This window comes from Carassius carassius, chromosome 2, assembly GCF_963082965.1.
Source record: "Carassius carassius chromosome 2, fCarCar2.1, whole genome shotgun sequence".
NCBI lineage: Eukaryota > Metazoa > Chordata > Actinopteri > Cypriniformes > Cyprinidae > Carassius > Carassius carassius.
In genome coordinates, this window is record NC_081756.1 from 11424753 (window position 1) to 11439997 (window position 15245).

Below are 15245 nucleotides of genomic sequence, written 5' to 3' on the forward strand. Positions count from 1 at the left end.
AACTATTCTGTTTGATGGTAAAAGCTTCACAATCTCAAAGTCCCTCTCCATCGTTCAGTTGATGCTGTGTGTGTTGTCAGAAGTACTCACGGAGTACATGGCCTTCACCATGCGTGTGGCTGTGGAGACGCTCCCCGAGTCTTCCTCCAGGCTGTGGGTCTCTTTGTTTATGGTCTCCACCTTGATATCTGGCTTGCCGAGCGTGACCCCTCGACGACCTGGAAAGTAAACATCTGATTCATCACCACCGTGAACATGCTTTTTGAGATGTTTGTGACTATTATTGATGTTCTTAAACCTGGCTAAACATCCCCTTGGGTTTTGTGAGCATTTAGAGATTTACGTCTACGTCTATTTCAGATTACTGTTTATTCAATTAGGTGATGTTTACACAGCTCACTAGACAGGCTGAGAAATTATTATAACAATAGGAAATTAATAAAACAATCTTCTAATAATATAATTAATTGTTCAAACATTTGGGTTTTATTCAGAGAGGATGCAATAAATTGATCAAAAGTGATAGTCAACAATGACTATAAAATTTCAAATTATTCTGTGCTGTTCATCAGAGAAAAAAAAAAGATCATGGGTTCTATGAAATATATTTTTACGTGTTTAACATTAATAATTTTAAGAAATGTTTCTCCAAATCTTATTAGAATGATTTATTAATGGCCATGCCACACTGAAGACTGGAGTAATGTCTGCTGAAAATGTAAGTCAATGACTTTTTAAAATACATTAAAATAGAAAATTAAAATAGTCATTTTAAATTGTAATAACATTTCACAATATATCTGTGATGAGCTTGATGCTTGATGAGCATAAGAAAAAATTATGAGCTCAAATTTGTCTCTTGAGCGTTAGCATATAATTAATTTTCAATATCTAATAATTGTGAAAAAGAAAAGAAAACTCAATGTCATTTGTAGATTTGTAACTTACTTCCTTTGCGTTGCCGATACAAAAACAGCACTAATGCTAGTAAACACAGGAAAAGTAGAATCGAACAACCGACAGTGCTTCCCACAATGATCCCAAGCGGCACTCTTTCTATTGCAATGAAAAAGACAAAGAAAGATAAGAACCACAATGCATTTTTAGCTTTTTGTTGATTGTCTTTTTGCCTTTAATCATCAGGACAGAAAAGGACAGATAAGAAAAAGAAAGGAAAGAAAGAGGGAGTGTTATCAGACCAGACATAAACATGTGCATTAACTGCTGCACTGTGGCTTCAATGTACCAGTTTAAATGTACTTACATACAGTATATTATTTTCTTTCAGAAAAAAAAATTTGAAGCCAGATTGACAACACAAAAGATGTTTCTCGATCAAATACAATATAACTGAAAGTCATATGAGATTGTCCTTATTCAGAAGTGTGCATACGCAGGCACGTATCCTCACCGGTCTCTTTCAGTGTGATGATCATGGTCCCAGGTCCGAATGAATTCCAGGCGGTGCAGTTGTAAGTGGACTGGAAGTCTGACTCCATGACGTTGTTGATGGTGAGGGTGGACAGCACTGCTCCCCCCTGTGCAGTCAGTTTGCTCTGTTCTACCGTGTATCGTTCTGATAGGGTTCCCTTCTCTTTTTCCCACACATTCTCCTTCCATGCCCACACCTGAAGAACAAACACACACATGGTGTAAGAGATCACTCACATGCACTTCACTTTTAAATCACCAATATTTATCAGCAAAAGGCTGAATTTTGGGAAACCTGCAGCAAGAAATGTGCAGGTTCAAGATGACACCCATAATTATTCTCATATATATATATGTATATATCTATCTATATATATATATATATATATATATATATATATATGTATATCTATATATCTATCTATCTATATATATATATATATATACACACACGCACACATATATACATATAAATCTTCCAAGTACCAAAGTATCTGTTCATTTGCAGAAAGAAACAACTAGAAATAAGTATAAAAAATATACAATAACAAGATATTAATATGTAAATATAAAATATACAATCTTTATTTGGATCCACAACATGATTCGGTCACTTATCTTCCTGGGCTCCACACGAAAATTAATAAATACATACAAATATAAAATTTATGACAAGAATAATAATAAAAATCAAAATTAATACTGTAGTTTTTTTTTCATATTTAATTTTTATCTTCATACACTAAAGACTGGACTAATGGCTGCTGAAAATTCAGCTGTGCCATCACAAAAATTAATAAATTACATTTTAAAATATATACTGTATTAAAATAGAAACTAATTATTTCAACAGCTTTATAGTTTCTACTGTATATTTGATCAAATAAATGCTTCTTTCAAAAACATTTAAAAATTATTCCAAACTTTTCACTCTGTTAAAATTGTGTGCATGTACAGTAAATTGATGACATTTTCAAAAGGAAAACCATGTAAATTCTATGAAGTAATAGCTGAGAAATAAATATTATAAAATATATATTTTTAAAAATACATCTGCAGTTGCAGGTCCTGCAAGAAGCAAATGGACCGAAAATAATCCAGTACAGTTTAACATAATCAGTACATTTCATACAGGAGTGAAAAAGGAAATCCTTTATAAATATTCAGGATTTAAAAAGCATATTCAAGTGCATAAAATGCACCTGAACTATATTTGCTTCACATTGCCCGCATGAACACATATTTCACACCAGCAATGGGATATATGGCCTTTCTGTGCTGAAACATGGGGCTGGATAGTGACGAGAAAGCACCAGTTCTCCTTTCAAAACCACTAAAACAGTTGTATTATTAATGCTGAGCTGTGAGAATATTTAAAAATGCATACCTCCACATGTTCATGGTAAGCTTCCATTTACCTCACAAACCAAGACATCTGAAAAGGTTACAGCATTAAAAGAACAACTTCGCTGTTCCCATACTTCATTTTTCATAAATCTCATCCTGGAGATGCATCAGGACTGAGCTGCAAGTCATTTTAAATTAGAATCACTAGTAGTTTCAGAGACGGATGCGTATGAAAGCCACATACAGGGAGCTACATCAGGACCATCTACAGCAGAGAGAGTTACTTTGGCTTCAGGTCTAGTTCGAGTTAAAACTGGATTAAGGTGAGCTCATCTGGTTTCTAAGGGGGATAATTACATTATAAAACAAGCTTTACCATGCGTATCCAGATGGTGAATAATAGGAAAACTGTAAAATATCTGTTATTAGAATTTAGGAGAATGCAATGTAACTTACGATCTTGTCAGGGGGAGGTGTGCTGGCGATGTAACACTTGACTTCGCCTCTCTCTCCTCGAACTGCATACTGGACCGCTTCACTCGAGATGATGGGAGGACCTGCACAAAATGTTCAAAACCAAATGCATAAACAACAGAAACCTCAGAAAAACTACTGAGTAGTGTTTTTTATTTTCTGTTTTCATTTATATTTTAAAGTTTTAATAATTACTAATAACTACTTTAATAATAACTACAACAACAACAACAACCAACAACTCTACACTCTACACACAACAAAAAAATTCTACACTGAAATGTATTAATTCAAGATACTTTTCGAGAATGAGGGCATGTCACACAAACTCTCTATAATGGCATCTGCCTTTTTTAACTAACTTATACCAAATGACAGATTCATTTCCACCAAAATATTGTCTGAGGATGCATGAACTTTGACATCAACATTTTTTTAAGTGTTTTCTCTTCCCTTTTAAATCTTGATAAGCTTATTTACTTTGCTATTTTAACTATATACAATTATAATGTTATTTACATTTAACATGCTTTTTCTCCTAGAGTCCATGACCCATTTGTTGGATTGTGACCTAACAATTTAACACCAATATATTAACCAGTAACTTAATCAAAGCTTGAATAATCACTGAATGCAGAACTCACAATAAGCTTAATATTGGTAAAAAACCTTGAAAGCTGCACAGTTTTAAAGGAGTCATATGATGCTATTTTAAAGATCATTATTTTGTGTATTTGGTGTAACAGAATATTTTTCAAACCGTCATTTTCTAAAAAGCCCTTCCTTCCAACAAGCACAGTCTGCTCTGAGCGGGGCAACTGACCCAGTGCATTGTGATTGGCCGAACACCGCAAGCACTCGTCGGAAATGTAACACCCCTTTCCATAATCGTGAGCTTCGTCTTTCAAAATAAATGTAGAGACAGTTAATAATGTCCTTAGTTTTACCATCAGTTCAAGTTCGAAAGGGGAAGAGAGTCGCGTGTCAGACAGATTGATGATGCTCATATGTATTTGCAGTACAAAAGTCGCGATTAAGAAAGCTGCAACACTGTGATGTGACCCGGGTCTCTCTCTCACGCACATGGGCCGACAGCGTCAAAGCCTCCCAATTATTTTGAATAGAGTGCCGTCAAGCGTTGCCTAAATGAATTTTGGGTCCGTTGCATCACGTTGGGTCTTTTGCTCACGGCAGAAGTTGAAAACTTTTCAAGTGCCAATGCAATGTAATTGGCTGTTGTCAGTATGAAGGTTGCGTCTGCGCCAAGCCCTCCATCAAGCGTTGACGCAGACGCCGCGTGTGAATGTTCTGTCACACACACACACAACGCAATACAATACACCGCGAAAACTCTGCATTTGAAAGTCAATAGCAAATACTTTAAACTATTAAGAAAACATACTTACAGTAGCTGATTCAGAATAAGCGCCAGATTGTCATAACAAAATTGGAATTGGCCCACTTTCTTTTTAGAAATAGCCTTTGCACAGCCAGCCTTGTTGGCTACTCTCCTAGGTTCACAAAACTGTCGTCCATAAAATGCGTTGAACAAATTCGAACATCTTGGGTTGTGCTGTTTTGTTGTAAATAAATTTTAACCAATGATTCCTCATTGCATCTTCTTTCGGAAAGCCAAATAAAAAAAGTGACGTGACATTCAACCAAGTATGGTGACCCATACTCAGAATTCGTGCTCTGCATTTAACCCATCCGAAGTGCACACACACAGAGCAGTGAACACACACACACACCCGGAGCAGTGGGCAGCCATTTATGCTGCAGCGCCCAGGGAGCAGTTGGGGGTTCAATGCCTTGCTCAAGGGCACCTAAGTCATGGTACTGAGGGTGGAGAGAGCACTGTACATGCACTCCCCCCACCTACAATTCCTGCCAGCCCGAGACTCGAACTCACAACCCTTCGATTGCAAGTCCTGACTCTCTAAGCATTAGGCCATGACTTCCCAATGCTTTTTTTCTATGCTTTTGCTTTCACCTAGATACACACAGCATCTCCCTGACATGGCTGCATCAACACTAACTGCGGTTATTGAAACCACACCTTCTTTCTTTGCATGAACATTTGGGCTTTCCCAAATATTTCCGCATCGTGACATAGACATGTGGGGGGGTGTTTGAATGAGCTGTTTTAGCCCGGTCTGGATCACCCTTCTCTTTTAGATAGAATAAATACTTTTGTGTGGAGACTTTGAGCTTTGTAACTCTGCAGATCTTATACATGCACAAAGAGCTACATAACACACTAAAGAAAAGGAAAAATAGAAATCGCATAATATGACCCATTTAAAAAGGTGTTGCTATTTCTTACTACAATAAGATAAAAGTACTGTACTGACCGTTGACGGTGAGTGTGACCTCTGTCTCGCCCACTCCGATCCTAGGCACGATGGCCTTGCACACATACTGACCAGCATCTGCCTGACTAACTGACTTCAGATAGAGCTGGTTATTATTACTCAAAACCTGTGCATTACATAGAGAGAGAGAGAAAAGGCAAAAACTATATAAAACCTGTTTACATTAAACATTATCTAAAAAGAAACAAATGGAATGAAGGATTGCAGCTTCAACATCAAAACACATTGGAAGATAAATATAGAAGAGAAGCAGAGCCAGAGCCAGAGAAGGACACATATGGAGATCTCACTGAAGAGAGATAAAGTCAGAGGTAAAAATGTCATAGACAAAAAAGTAAACTGTTGAGGAAAATTGGATAGCCTATATCTTAGTAAGAGAGAAGAAAGAAACTGAGCATGTAACAGAAAGGAGGTTTTACTAATCGGACCCACAAGCAGATGCTCACCATGCTTGAACCCTTTTTTGTCCAGGTTAGTGTGAGGGGAGGATTTCCCGCCCACTTGCAGTTTAAAGTGACGTCTGCGTCTACATCCACCGTTACTGGTTTAGGCTCTACAACCAGGATAGGACCAACTGCATTAAACAGAGATTAAACAGGTCAGGATTTTGCATTTTATATGGTTATTTATGTACAGACAGACAGACAAAGAGATAGATAGATAGATCTAGGCTAGGTTGCACGCTTTAAACACTGAATTAATTAATAAACTGAAGTTAATACTCACAGTGGACATCGACGAGTATACTGACGTTTGTGCTGCCCACAGCATTGAACACTTGGCAGGACACAGGCTCAGTGAAGAAAGAGTGATCAGCCTTGGTGACAAAGGCACTCTCTCTCGCCCCCTGTATGACCACTCCTCCCTTTGCCCACCTAGCAAAGCCAAAATAGCCAATCAGTGATGCATAAGCAGATAGCTGAAGACAGACCCATGAAGCATGTACAGAACCGAATTCAAGGACATAACAGCCGTAACAGAAAAGAACTGAAGATATATTGGACTTAATACTACTTAAAGGATGTCTTTATCTGCCTGATAAAACAAGTCATTCATTTTTCATCTCACAGAATGTAAAAGAAACCCCTTTTTTAATCATCACATTTAGTAAGAGACATACTTATAACCCATAATAGGTGGGTTGGCAGTAGCTTGGCATGTGAAGGTCACTCGCTCTCCTTCCAATACAGAGCGAGGCTCAATGGATAACGTCACCACCGGTGGGTCTGCAGAGAGCATTCAGAATACATAATAAAGCCATAGCCATTCATTAGACCAAAGGCACATGATAGACAAAGGAACTGACAGTAAGGAGCTGGAGTGGATTGAAGCCGTGGAAGTCAACGCAACAGAAACTACTGATATAGTGTCAGAACACAGATGAACATCATGGTACTCATAATGCTCCTTCCTATTTACTTAAAGGGGTTTTAACCTCTTAGAAGGTTTTAAATGTGCTATACTCTCCAAAGCTGCTTTAGAACAGTTTGTCCTATCTTGTGGTTTGAGAAGACAGCACCTGGTCCTTCTCGGTCACATTTCTCTTCCTACACTGTAACATATATTTGATCAGGTAGCCTAAATGTGGTTCACATGGTAACATTTAAACTAACATGTTTTATCCAAATCAAAAATATTATTTAATATGACTCAATCCACCTGACTAAGCTAGGTTACACCAACAAAATAAATTTTAAGAGTTAGATTAAGCCCTGTACGCACATTTACAAAAAAAAAGTTTTTGATCAAAGTCTATTGTGCACCTCCTAGTGCTGTATTCATTTGTTCAAAAATACAGTAAAACAGTAATTTTGTGAAGAATTCTCACAATATAAAATAACGGTTTTCTATTTTAATGTACTTTTAAATGTACTTTATTCCTGTGATGATAAAGCTGAATTTTCAGCATCATTACTCCAGTCTTCAGTGTCACAGACATCATTCAGAAATCATTCTAATGCAGATTTTATTTATTGTAATTATTAATTTTCAATATAGTTTTGGATGTCTGAAATAGCTACTTTTCACAGTGCATCATAGGAAATAAAATAAAATAAAATGAAAAACCGTTGGCTCCCTCCTTTTCTCTTAACTCATAAATTTTACTGAAGCTGGGAAGGGCTCTAGACTTACGGTGTACATTGAGGGTGACGGTGGCCCGTTTGCCCATTGGCACAGCCAGGTTAGTAGCAACACAGGTAAAGTTCTTCCCTGTGTCTGTGTCTACTGCTGAAATGGGCAGGTAACTGCGTGTGGTCACGCGTTTCCTGTCTGGAAGCAGCTCCTACACAACAAAATGACACTGTTAATACCATTGTGCTGAGTACTAACAAACTCATGCTTGTTTCATTTTACATTTAAGTATATATTCAGAGGCTTACACAAGAATAACACAATAAATGATCCTATTTGCATCATTAATGCATGTTTCTGGAGTTGTGCACAATTAACCAATTTTATTCCAAAAGGGCAAATGATTTGCAATTTATTCAAAACGTAATCATTTGTTTCCAAAATGACTTTGCTCACCCATCTTTCATCATCTAATGAATTCCTCAAAGGATAAACAAAAATCTCACTGTAAATTTTCTTCTTACACAATATCCTGTTACAATTATGTTAGATTATGAATATCAAATTAGGTTGTGAATACAGTTTCATGTTGATTTCAGTATCTTTTTGTCTTTGCTGAGGAGTGAGTCACGTGCATGTGAATGAATAAGCACTCATACTCAGATTATCATACTCAAAACATTGTTGTGCATGAGTGTGTGTGTGTGTGTCTCACTGTGGTGCTGATGGCCCCTTCTATCGGCAGGCCGTCTTTCTGCCACTCTATGACAGAGGCGGGTTTGGCTCCGTGGGACACGCAGCTCATGTTGTATGGGACCCCTGCTGTGAGGAGGATCTCCGGGGCCCCCTCAATCACCGGCTCATCGGGAGGAACTACACACACAAACACATATGGAGTTCAATTATTAATAACAGCATCTCATAAATCTATTCATTTCATAACACATTAACCCATTCATTCCTTCACAGCCAACATCTAAAACAACAAGCTTTTAGCATGCATTGACCATTTAGACCCTTTTCTGAGCAAACCCACACATTCATACACACAGCACTCACTGAGGACGGTGAGTTTGGCCCGTCGCGAGCGCAGCGCTGCCTCCGTGGCCTGGCACTCATAGAGAGAGTCATCTGAGAGTTCAGCAGCTGAGATCTCCAGATTATACTGCCCAACATCCACCAGCCGCAAAACACGATACCGCGGCCAGGCTGCAAGAGACATGCACACACAGACCATAACTTGTCACTTTTGGTGATGATCTGGAGGTAGGTATGCTGCGTTCGAGACAAGGTCAGATGTGGGAACTTTCGAGTGGAAATGTCCCACTTCCAACCTTAATGATTTCCAGTCAGTCACATGTCATGTTCATTGTGTTGCCATGACACCAAGAGAAAGTGTTTTGTGTTTTTGTGTCAATTATGGCAAAAACAGAAAGCAATTAACATTTTTATAATTTCACAATTAATGTTGCAGTTTCTTTTGGAATGATTATTCGACTGTGGCAGGAGGTGCAACGACAGACATAGTGGGGGTGGCGTCAGGCCTCTGAGAAGTTTTTATTAATTTTTCTTTTAATTTCTCTCTCTAATGAATTAATTTACCCATTAAACTGTGGCATTTAATGCCAGTATGAATTTCAATATGATAGCATATGCATATAATTGCATATGTCAAATATTTAATTTTCCTAAAATAATTTTCACTTATTTAAAAATATAACTGAATAAGTCAGAATGAAAACTTACTCCTAGAGTAAGATCTGAGGGTTCAAATATTTTGACTCGCAAAGTGAATTGTGCACATGATTGGACAGAAAATGAGGCATTGTTTCTCATTTGTCACATGATTTCTATGCTAACAACACAAGTCTCGAATCAAGGTTTTATCTGGCCCCTTTATTCTCAAAAACAAGCTCTGATGCCTCAGTTCAAATGTCACACCAATAGTCCAAACACAGAAAAAACAGATGCTGCTGAGACTAGAGTTTAGATGAATATGTAAATATATGCTGCACACTTTCCTGTTAGTAATGAAGTAAATGCAACAAAAATGACAATGGTGAGAAAACAGCAATTAAGAAAGCATCTTGTCATAGCGATGTCGGTATGTTTTCACCAACAACTCTCCAGTGCAGAACTAGCTAATTTTAAATCTTTTTATTAGAGAATGAAAAAAAACCCCTCATATTATTACATTTAAGTGAAAGTTTGGTGTGCGCAGATTAAAGCTTGATCTATCTCAGTACTGTTTTGATTATTTTAACACAAGGTGTTTCAAGAGAGCTAATGTTGTGAATAAAATCATTTGTATTGTAAATAATAAGTGGATAATGATTGTAATTGTACAATAATAATATAACAGTTTGATATTCAGTTTGATATAAGTGATTACCTTGTTCATATGGATTAGTTTACAGTCTCTTAATGAACGTTTTGAAGCATCAAAGTGGTAGTTGCATATATTAAACTATTCCTTTAATATTTAGAGATCTGATATTTAGAAAAAAAAACTCTGAACCTAAGAAATATCAACAGTGACATTTGCCTACTAACCATAGCTACTAACGAGTAAAAAATAAGTATGCAGTGATGTTATCCACCACTGAGAGGCAGTAGAGTTTGGGTAATATATGATAGCGCTATGACATGGACATTTCCAGCTTCTGCTGCTAGAGAAATGACAATAATTCTGCTGTGAATTACATCACACATCCCCAACCCACACAGCCCTCTCTGTAATGTGGGACTGAGCTATCAGTGTGTGCGATGTGCGTGTATTTCTGCATGTGCACTTTTGTGTATGTGTGTAAGTGACTGCAGGATTTGTTCACATGCTTTTATATAAAAGCCACGGGGACAAACCAGTGAAGCATCACAGTGTAAATACAACTACACTGAGACAGTGAGAGAGCAAGAGAGAGAAATCTTCCTCATGCTTTTTAACGAATCTGACGAAGCAGCAAATGTAGTTTATCAGGTCCACATTTATCCATTTATAACGGCAGAGGTTAAAAATACCACATCCTGCCCTTACTGTTCTCATGACAGTCCACAAGGAGTGAGAAAAGATGAGCTACTGGAGCAGAAAGCAAAAGAGCAAAGGGGAAAAGAGGACAAAAGTGAGACAGAAAACAAGCAAACAGGGAAACAGAAAATGGTGAGGAAGATGAGAGATGAAACTTAAAGTATACACAGCGAAAACAGAAAAGTTAGAAAAAGAGAAATCTAAGAAATATACACATTCTTAATTTTTCTGAAGAAAATGTGTTGCTTACAAAGGTGTCTTGGGTGGTTTCTATGTTTCTATGTTGTTGCTGAGGTGTTCTGGGTGCGTTTAGGGTGTTATGTGGTTAAATAAGAGTACAAAAACTAAAAAAAAAACAAATAAGGAAACATTGAAAATAGTGAGACAGATCAGAGATGAAACTGAAAGAGTGTACATAGGTTAAGCAGTTTCTAAGGTAGTGTATTGCTACGTGGATGAGGAGAGAACAAAAGTGTAAAATAGTGAAAAACATGAAAGAACAAAAAAAGAAATAAGGGAAAAGCACATAAATACAGAAAGAAAGAAAAAACGAACGAAAGAAAGAAAGAGCACTGTGTATCACTGACCCCGGAGGTCTTCTCCAATGCCTAAGGCCAGTCCATCCTTGGTCCACTGCACAATGCCCGAATAGTTGAAGACCACGCAGGACAGGACCACCCTCTGGCCCAAAACCACTGACTGGTCTGCAGGCTCCTGAGAGAACCGCGCCGTCCGCACTGAAACACAACGAAGAAGCATAACAGTTCAATTACTGAAAGATCTGAGGCTCTAGTTCTGTTTATTTTATGTGTTCAATGCTGTGAAGGTTAAAACACAACAATATCATACTTAAAACCCTGAACCTTGTTTAACCTGGAGTCTTTAGAAGCATTAACATTCTGCTATATACTTCTCCTTTTGTATTCTATGAAAGAAAGTCAGTCTTTGAATGGCATGAGGGTGAGTCAATGGTGACAATTTATTTAGAAAATTTCAAACTAAACTGAGGGTAAAAGTTAATAGCCTACGTGACTAAACGCAAGCAACAATCGTAAGAACCAATGACTGAAACTCAGCATTACACCTACATCCACTGAGCAGCTTCACGCTTCCAATCACTCTTCTAAGTCAATGTGGTTTCTTAGAAAGAAGAAACGTGTCCCTTGATACCAAATTCCAGACACATTTCTTCACCCGCAAAACATGGTATCCACCAGAGTCGCTCTCTTTCTCTGAAACACAGGAGGATATTTGATACTCCAGAGTTTACAGCTTGAAGAACTGACTTACAAGGAAAGCTTTCATTCAGAGCCTGAGTTGTGAATCTTAAATTGGACTGAAATCAAGAATGTGGTAAATTAAGTAAGGGCAACTCATATTTTCCCTGCATTCTTCTTTTCTTCGCTCAATGCTTCTCTCTTTCTTTCCTCCCTTTTCCAAGTCCATAAGGAAGCAGTTTGCAACCTTCCTTGTTCCCTTTTTCTTTCTTCCTTTAAAAAAAATTAAGTCCTGTCATCATTTTTATCCACCCTCACAATGTCCTATGACTTTCTTTCTTCTGTAGAACACAAAAAGAGAACTTATGAAGAGCGCCAGTTTCGCTTTTCCATGCAGGAATGGGAGCTTGAAGGGATAGTTCCCCCAAAAATGTGTGTGTGTGTGTGTGTGTGTGTGTGTGTGTGTGTGTGTGTGTGTGTGTTATCTGTGTGCAAGAGAGAGAGAGAGAGACAAAGAGAAAGAAAATAATGTAAGAATTTTCCATTTTGAACAGAACTATTTCTTTAAGTTTATTAGATTGAAAATTGACACACACTTGTAAATCAGAAAAGTATCACAAAAGCTGCTGTGCTATATTTTTAGCTACATGTTTGAGATATTGACCTGTTTAATGTTGTTACTGATCAATTTTCCCCCTTATCAGTGAGCTAAAAACATCACTGAGTGAGTTGAACTTTAGAACCAGATTAGTCTGATTCATGAACAAATCATTCTGACTGTTTTTGTGAACCGGATCAACTGATTCAGGACTCGGGACTTACATTTTAGTTTGTTTCTTGCACAAAGCTATTGTATGGCTTCGTTAAATTCTTAAATAAAGCTAAAACAAAGTTTTATTTAAAAAAAGTTTTATTAAATTAAAAAAAGACATAATAAAATGTAAATATTAGATGTTAACATTAGTTAAAACCTAAGTTAAATAAGTTTAAGGTACTAGAATTGATACAAATAATATTACAATAACACTAAATGTTTATCCCTACCTAATGCATTTCTTTCGTGTACAAATTTTGATGAATGTTGGGAACCAAACAACATTCAACTCTCTACTGAGTTGAAAACTTCTGTGAATGGATCATAAAGTCAATGAGTTGAACCTGAGAACCAGAATCATGAATGAATCACTCTGACTAGTTTTGTGAACCAGATCAAATGATTCACTGCAAAGATCAAGCCTCAAAAACACAATTTATGAATGCGGCTGTAACAATTTTTATTATAACGACTTCAATTTCTGATTCTCACACGTATTATTCACATGGCTTCAATCCAGTGTTGCTATTATTAACTAAAACTATTAGAAATAATGTTCGTTAATTGAGATACAGCTGAAATAAAACATAATAAAATATAAATAAACAGAAATGAGAAATTTTGTTTAGGCAAAAAAGCACATATCACAAATATAAAATTTAAAGAAAATATTGGAAATATAAAAAATAAAAGCCTATTGGAAAAATATTAATAAATAGTATAATCATATATAAATAATGCTAAACTAACACAGTTTCCAGCATCATGTCACATGGACCATGTTTGTGATATGTTTATAGTTCATCTGTGTTCATTATGAACCTTGAAACGCCATTCAGAGATGTTTCATGGAAAATATCAACAAGCACAGTCTTCAGTATTTCTCCTTTTGTGTTCCACTTAAGGCATGAGGGTGAGTAAATGAAGACAGGAATTAACTGTCCCTATGGGAATCCCTGGTAATGCCATCATCTAGTTTGGGGCAATATAAGCAAGAACAGTCGTTACTTTTGCACTTTCAATTCCTTGCAGTTTTCTATCCTTTTTGTTTAAATACATTTTTCTCTCCCCAGATCTGCCTTCTATTTCTGTGGTCTTCCTCTCTGGTTGGAGGGGGTTCAGAGACACGCTGTCACAATCCATTTATCACATTAAATATCAGCCCTCTAGCCCTCTCTTGTTCTCTCGCTCCCTCTCTCTCGTCTCTCAGCCCTCCAGCATTCCTCTGTAGCTCCCCATCTCTCTACATTTCTTAACAACTGGCATATGCCCACTCATCCCCCCATGACCCCATCCCTCTCTCTTCCTCTCTATTTCTCTCATGTATGTTTCCTCTCCTTCTCATGCAACATCCGTGATCACTTTAGGTGAAATTTAATGAAGGCAAACAAGAGGAAACAATGCTCTAATTACCATGAAAAACATCAAATATTCTGTAGGATAATGAAGTTAATATGTTACTCCTTTGTGTCATGCGCTTTGAACTTCGTAAAATAAAACATTCACCAAAAACTGAACATTTCAGTTTATTTACTCACCCTCATGTCATTGCATTTACCTGTTTGACTGACTCTCTTCTCTAGAACATGTGTTATTGTTAACTAAATCGCTCTGTGTAAATGAAATGAAGCTGCAATTAAAAAAAAAATAAACATTAGATGAAAAACTTGAAAAAAAAGTTTGCTTTGGCAATTAACTGATATAAAATAACCTAACGTTTAAGTACTAAAATTACTAAAACTGAAATCAGAATTTAAAAAAATTTTAACTAACAAAAAAAAAGAAAATAAAAAAAAAAATGAAAAAAGTTATGCAGGTTTGGAACAACATAAGGGTGAGCAAATGACAAAATTAAATAAATAATTACAATTTTTGGGCAAATTGAAACACTTAAGGGACTTGAAAAATCAAATGTGATAATATTTACAATTTAGAAAAGACGCCTTAAGGGGCCAGCATATCATAGAGACTTATGGGTGGTCTCTTATGACTTGATCTAGTAGGCAACCACCTAACAATGGCATAAACACACTCTTAAAACACCGTAACAACTGCATTATAAGTCAAACATTCACTAAACATTCACTAAACAGAAAAAATTCCTGCATTGTTTTGCATTGCATGCTCAACAGAAAATACAGCCCCAAATTATAATAGTTGTTGTTATTATACAACAGGGCAGTATTTGGCCTTCACTAAAATCCATATCTATCCATTAACAGTATTACTCCACAGGGAGGTCATACAACCCAATGTGACAAAGTGGTCTACAGCTGCCCGTCCTGTAAAGCAACAGTGTATTTATGATTCCTTTCTATAGAAGATTACTCAGCTGCATTCATCCTCCACCTAAAGGGTTTTGTGCACATAGAAATGGTACATTAATAGAATATATTCCTTAAATGAGAAAGCTGGCGGATTAATGATTCTCAAGGCTTTGATATGTTTAGAGGGAGTACAAACCTGTGTACAGCATGCGAAAAGCAGTC

General features: G+C 36.8%; 1 protein-coding gene across 4 annotated transcripts in view; it reads right to left on the minus strand.

The window, feature by feature from the left end:
• The window catches only part of LOC132102651 (kin of IRRE-like protein 1), a 29950-nt gene that overhangs the window by 3072 nt on the left and 11633 nt on the right, over positions 1 to 15245 (minus strand). For 2 of the 4 annotated variants that reach the window (XM_059507270.1, XM_059507272.1), the window contains exons 2-13: positions 11313 to 11462; positions 8760 to 8909; positions 8416 to 8573; positions 7761 to 7911; positions 6748 to 6853; positions 6354 to 6502; positions 6074 to 6201; positions 5607 to 5733; positions 3235 to 3335; positions 1412 to 1628; positions 949 to 1056; positions 91 to 233 (exon numbers count right to left, since the gene is read on the minus strand). In XM_059507270.1, the coding sequence (XP_059363253.1) occupies positions 91 to 233; positions 949 to 1056; positions 1412 to 1628; positions 3235 to 3335; positions 5607 to 5733; positions 6074 to 6201; positions 6354 to 6502; positions 6748 to 6853; positions 7761 to 7911; positions 8416 to 8573; positions 8760 to 8909; positions 11313 to 11462 (1688 nt within the window). The remainder of the gene's footprint in view (positions 1 to 90; positions 234 to 948; positions 1057 to 1411; positions 1629 to 3234; positions 3336 to 5606; positions 5734 to 6073; positions 6202 to 6353; positions 6503 to 6747; positions 6854 to 7760; positions 7912 to 8415; positions 8574 to 8759; positions 8910 to 11312; positions 11463 to 15245) is intronic. The other 2 variants (XM_059507271.1, XM_059507278.1) reach the window with 1 other exon arrangement.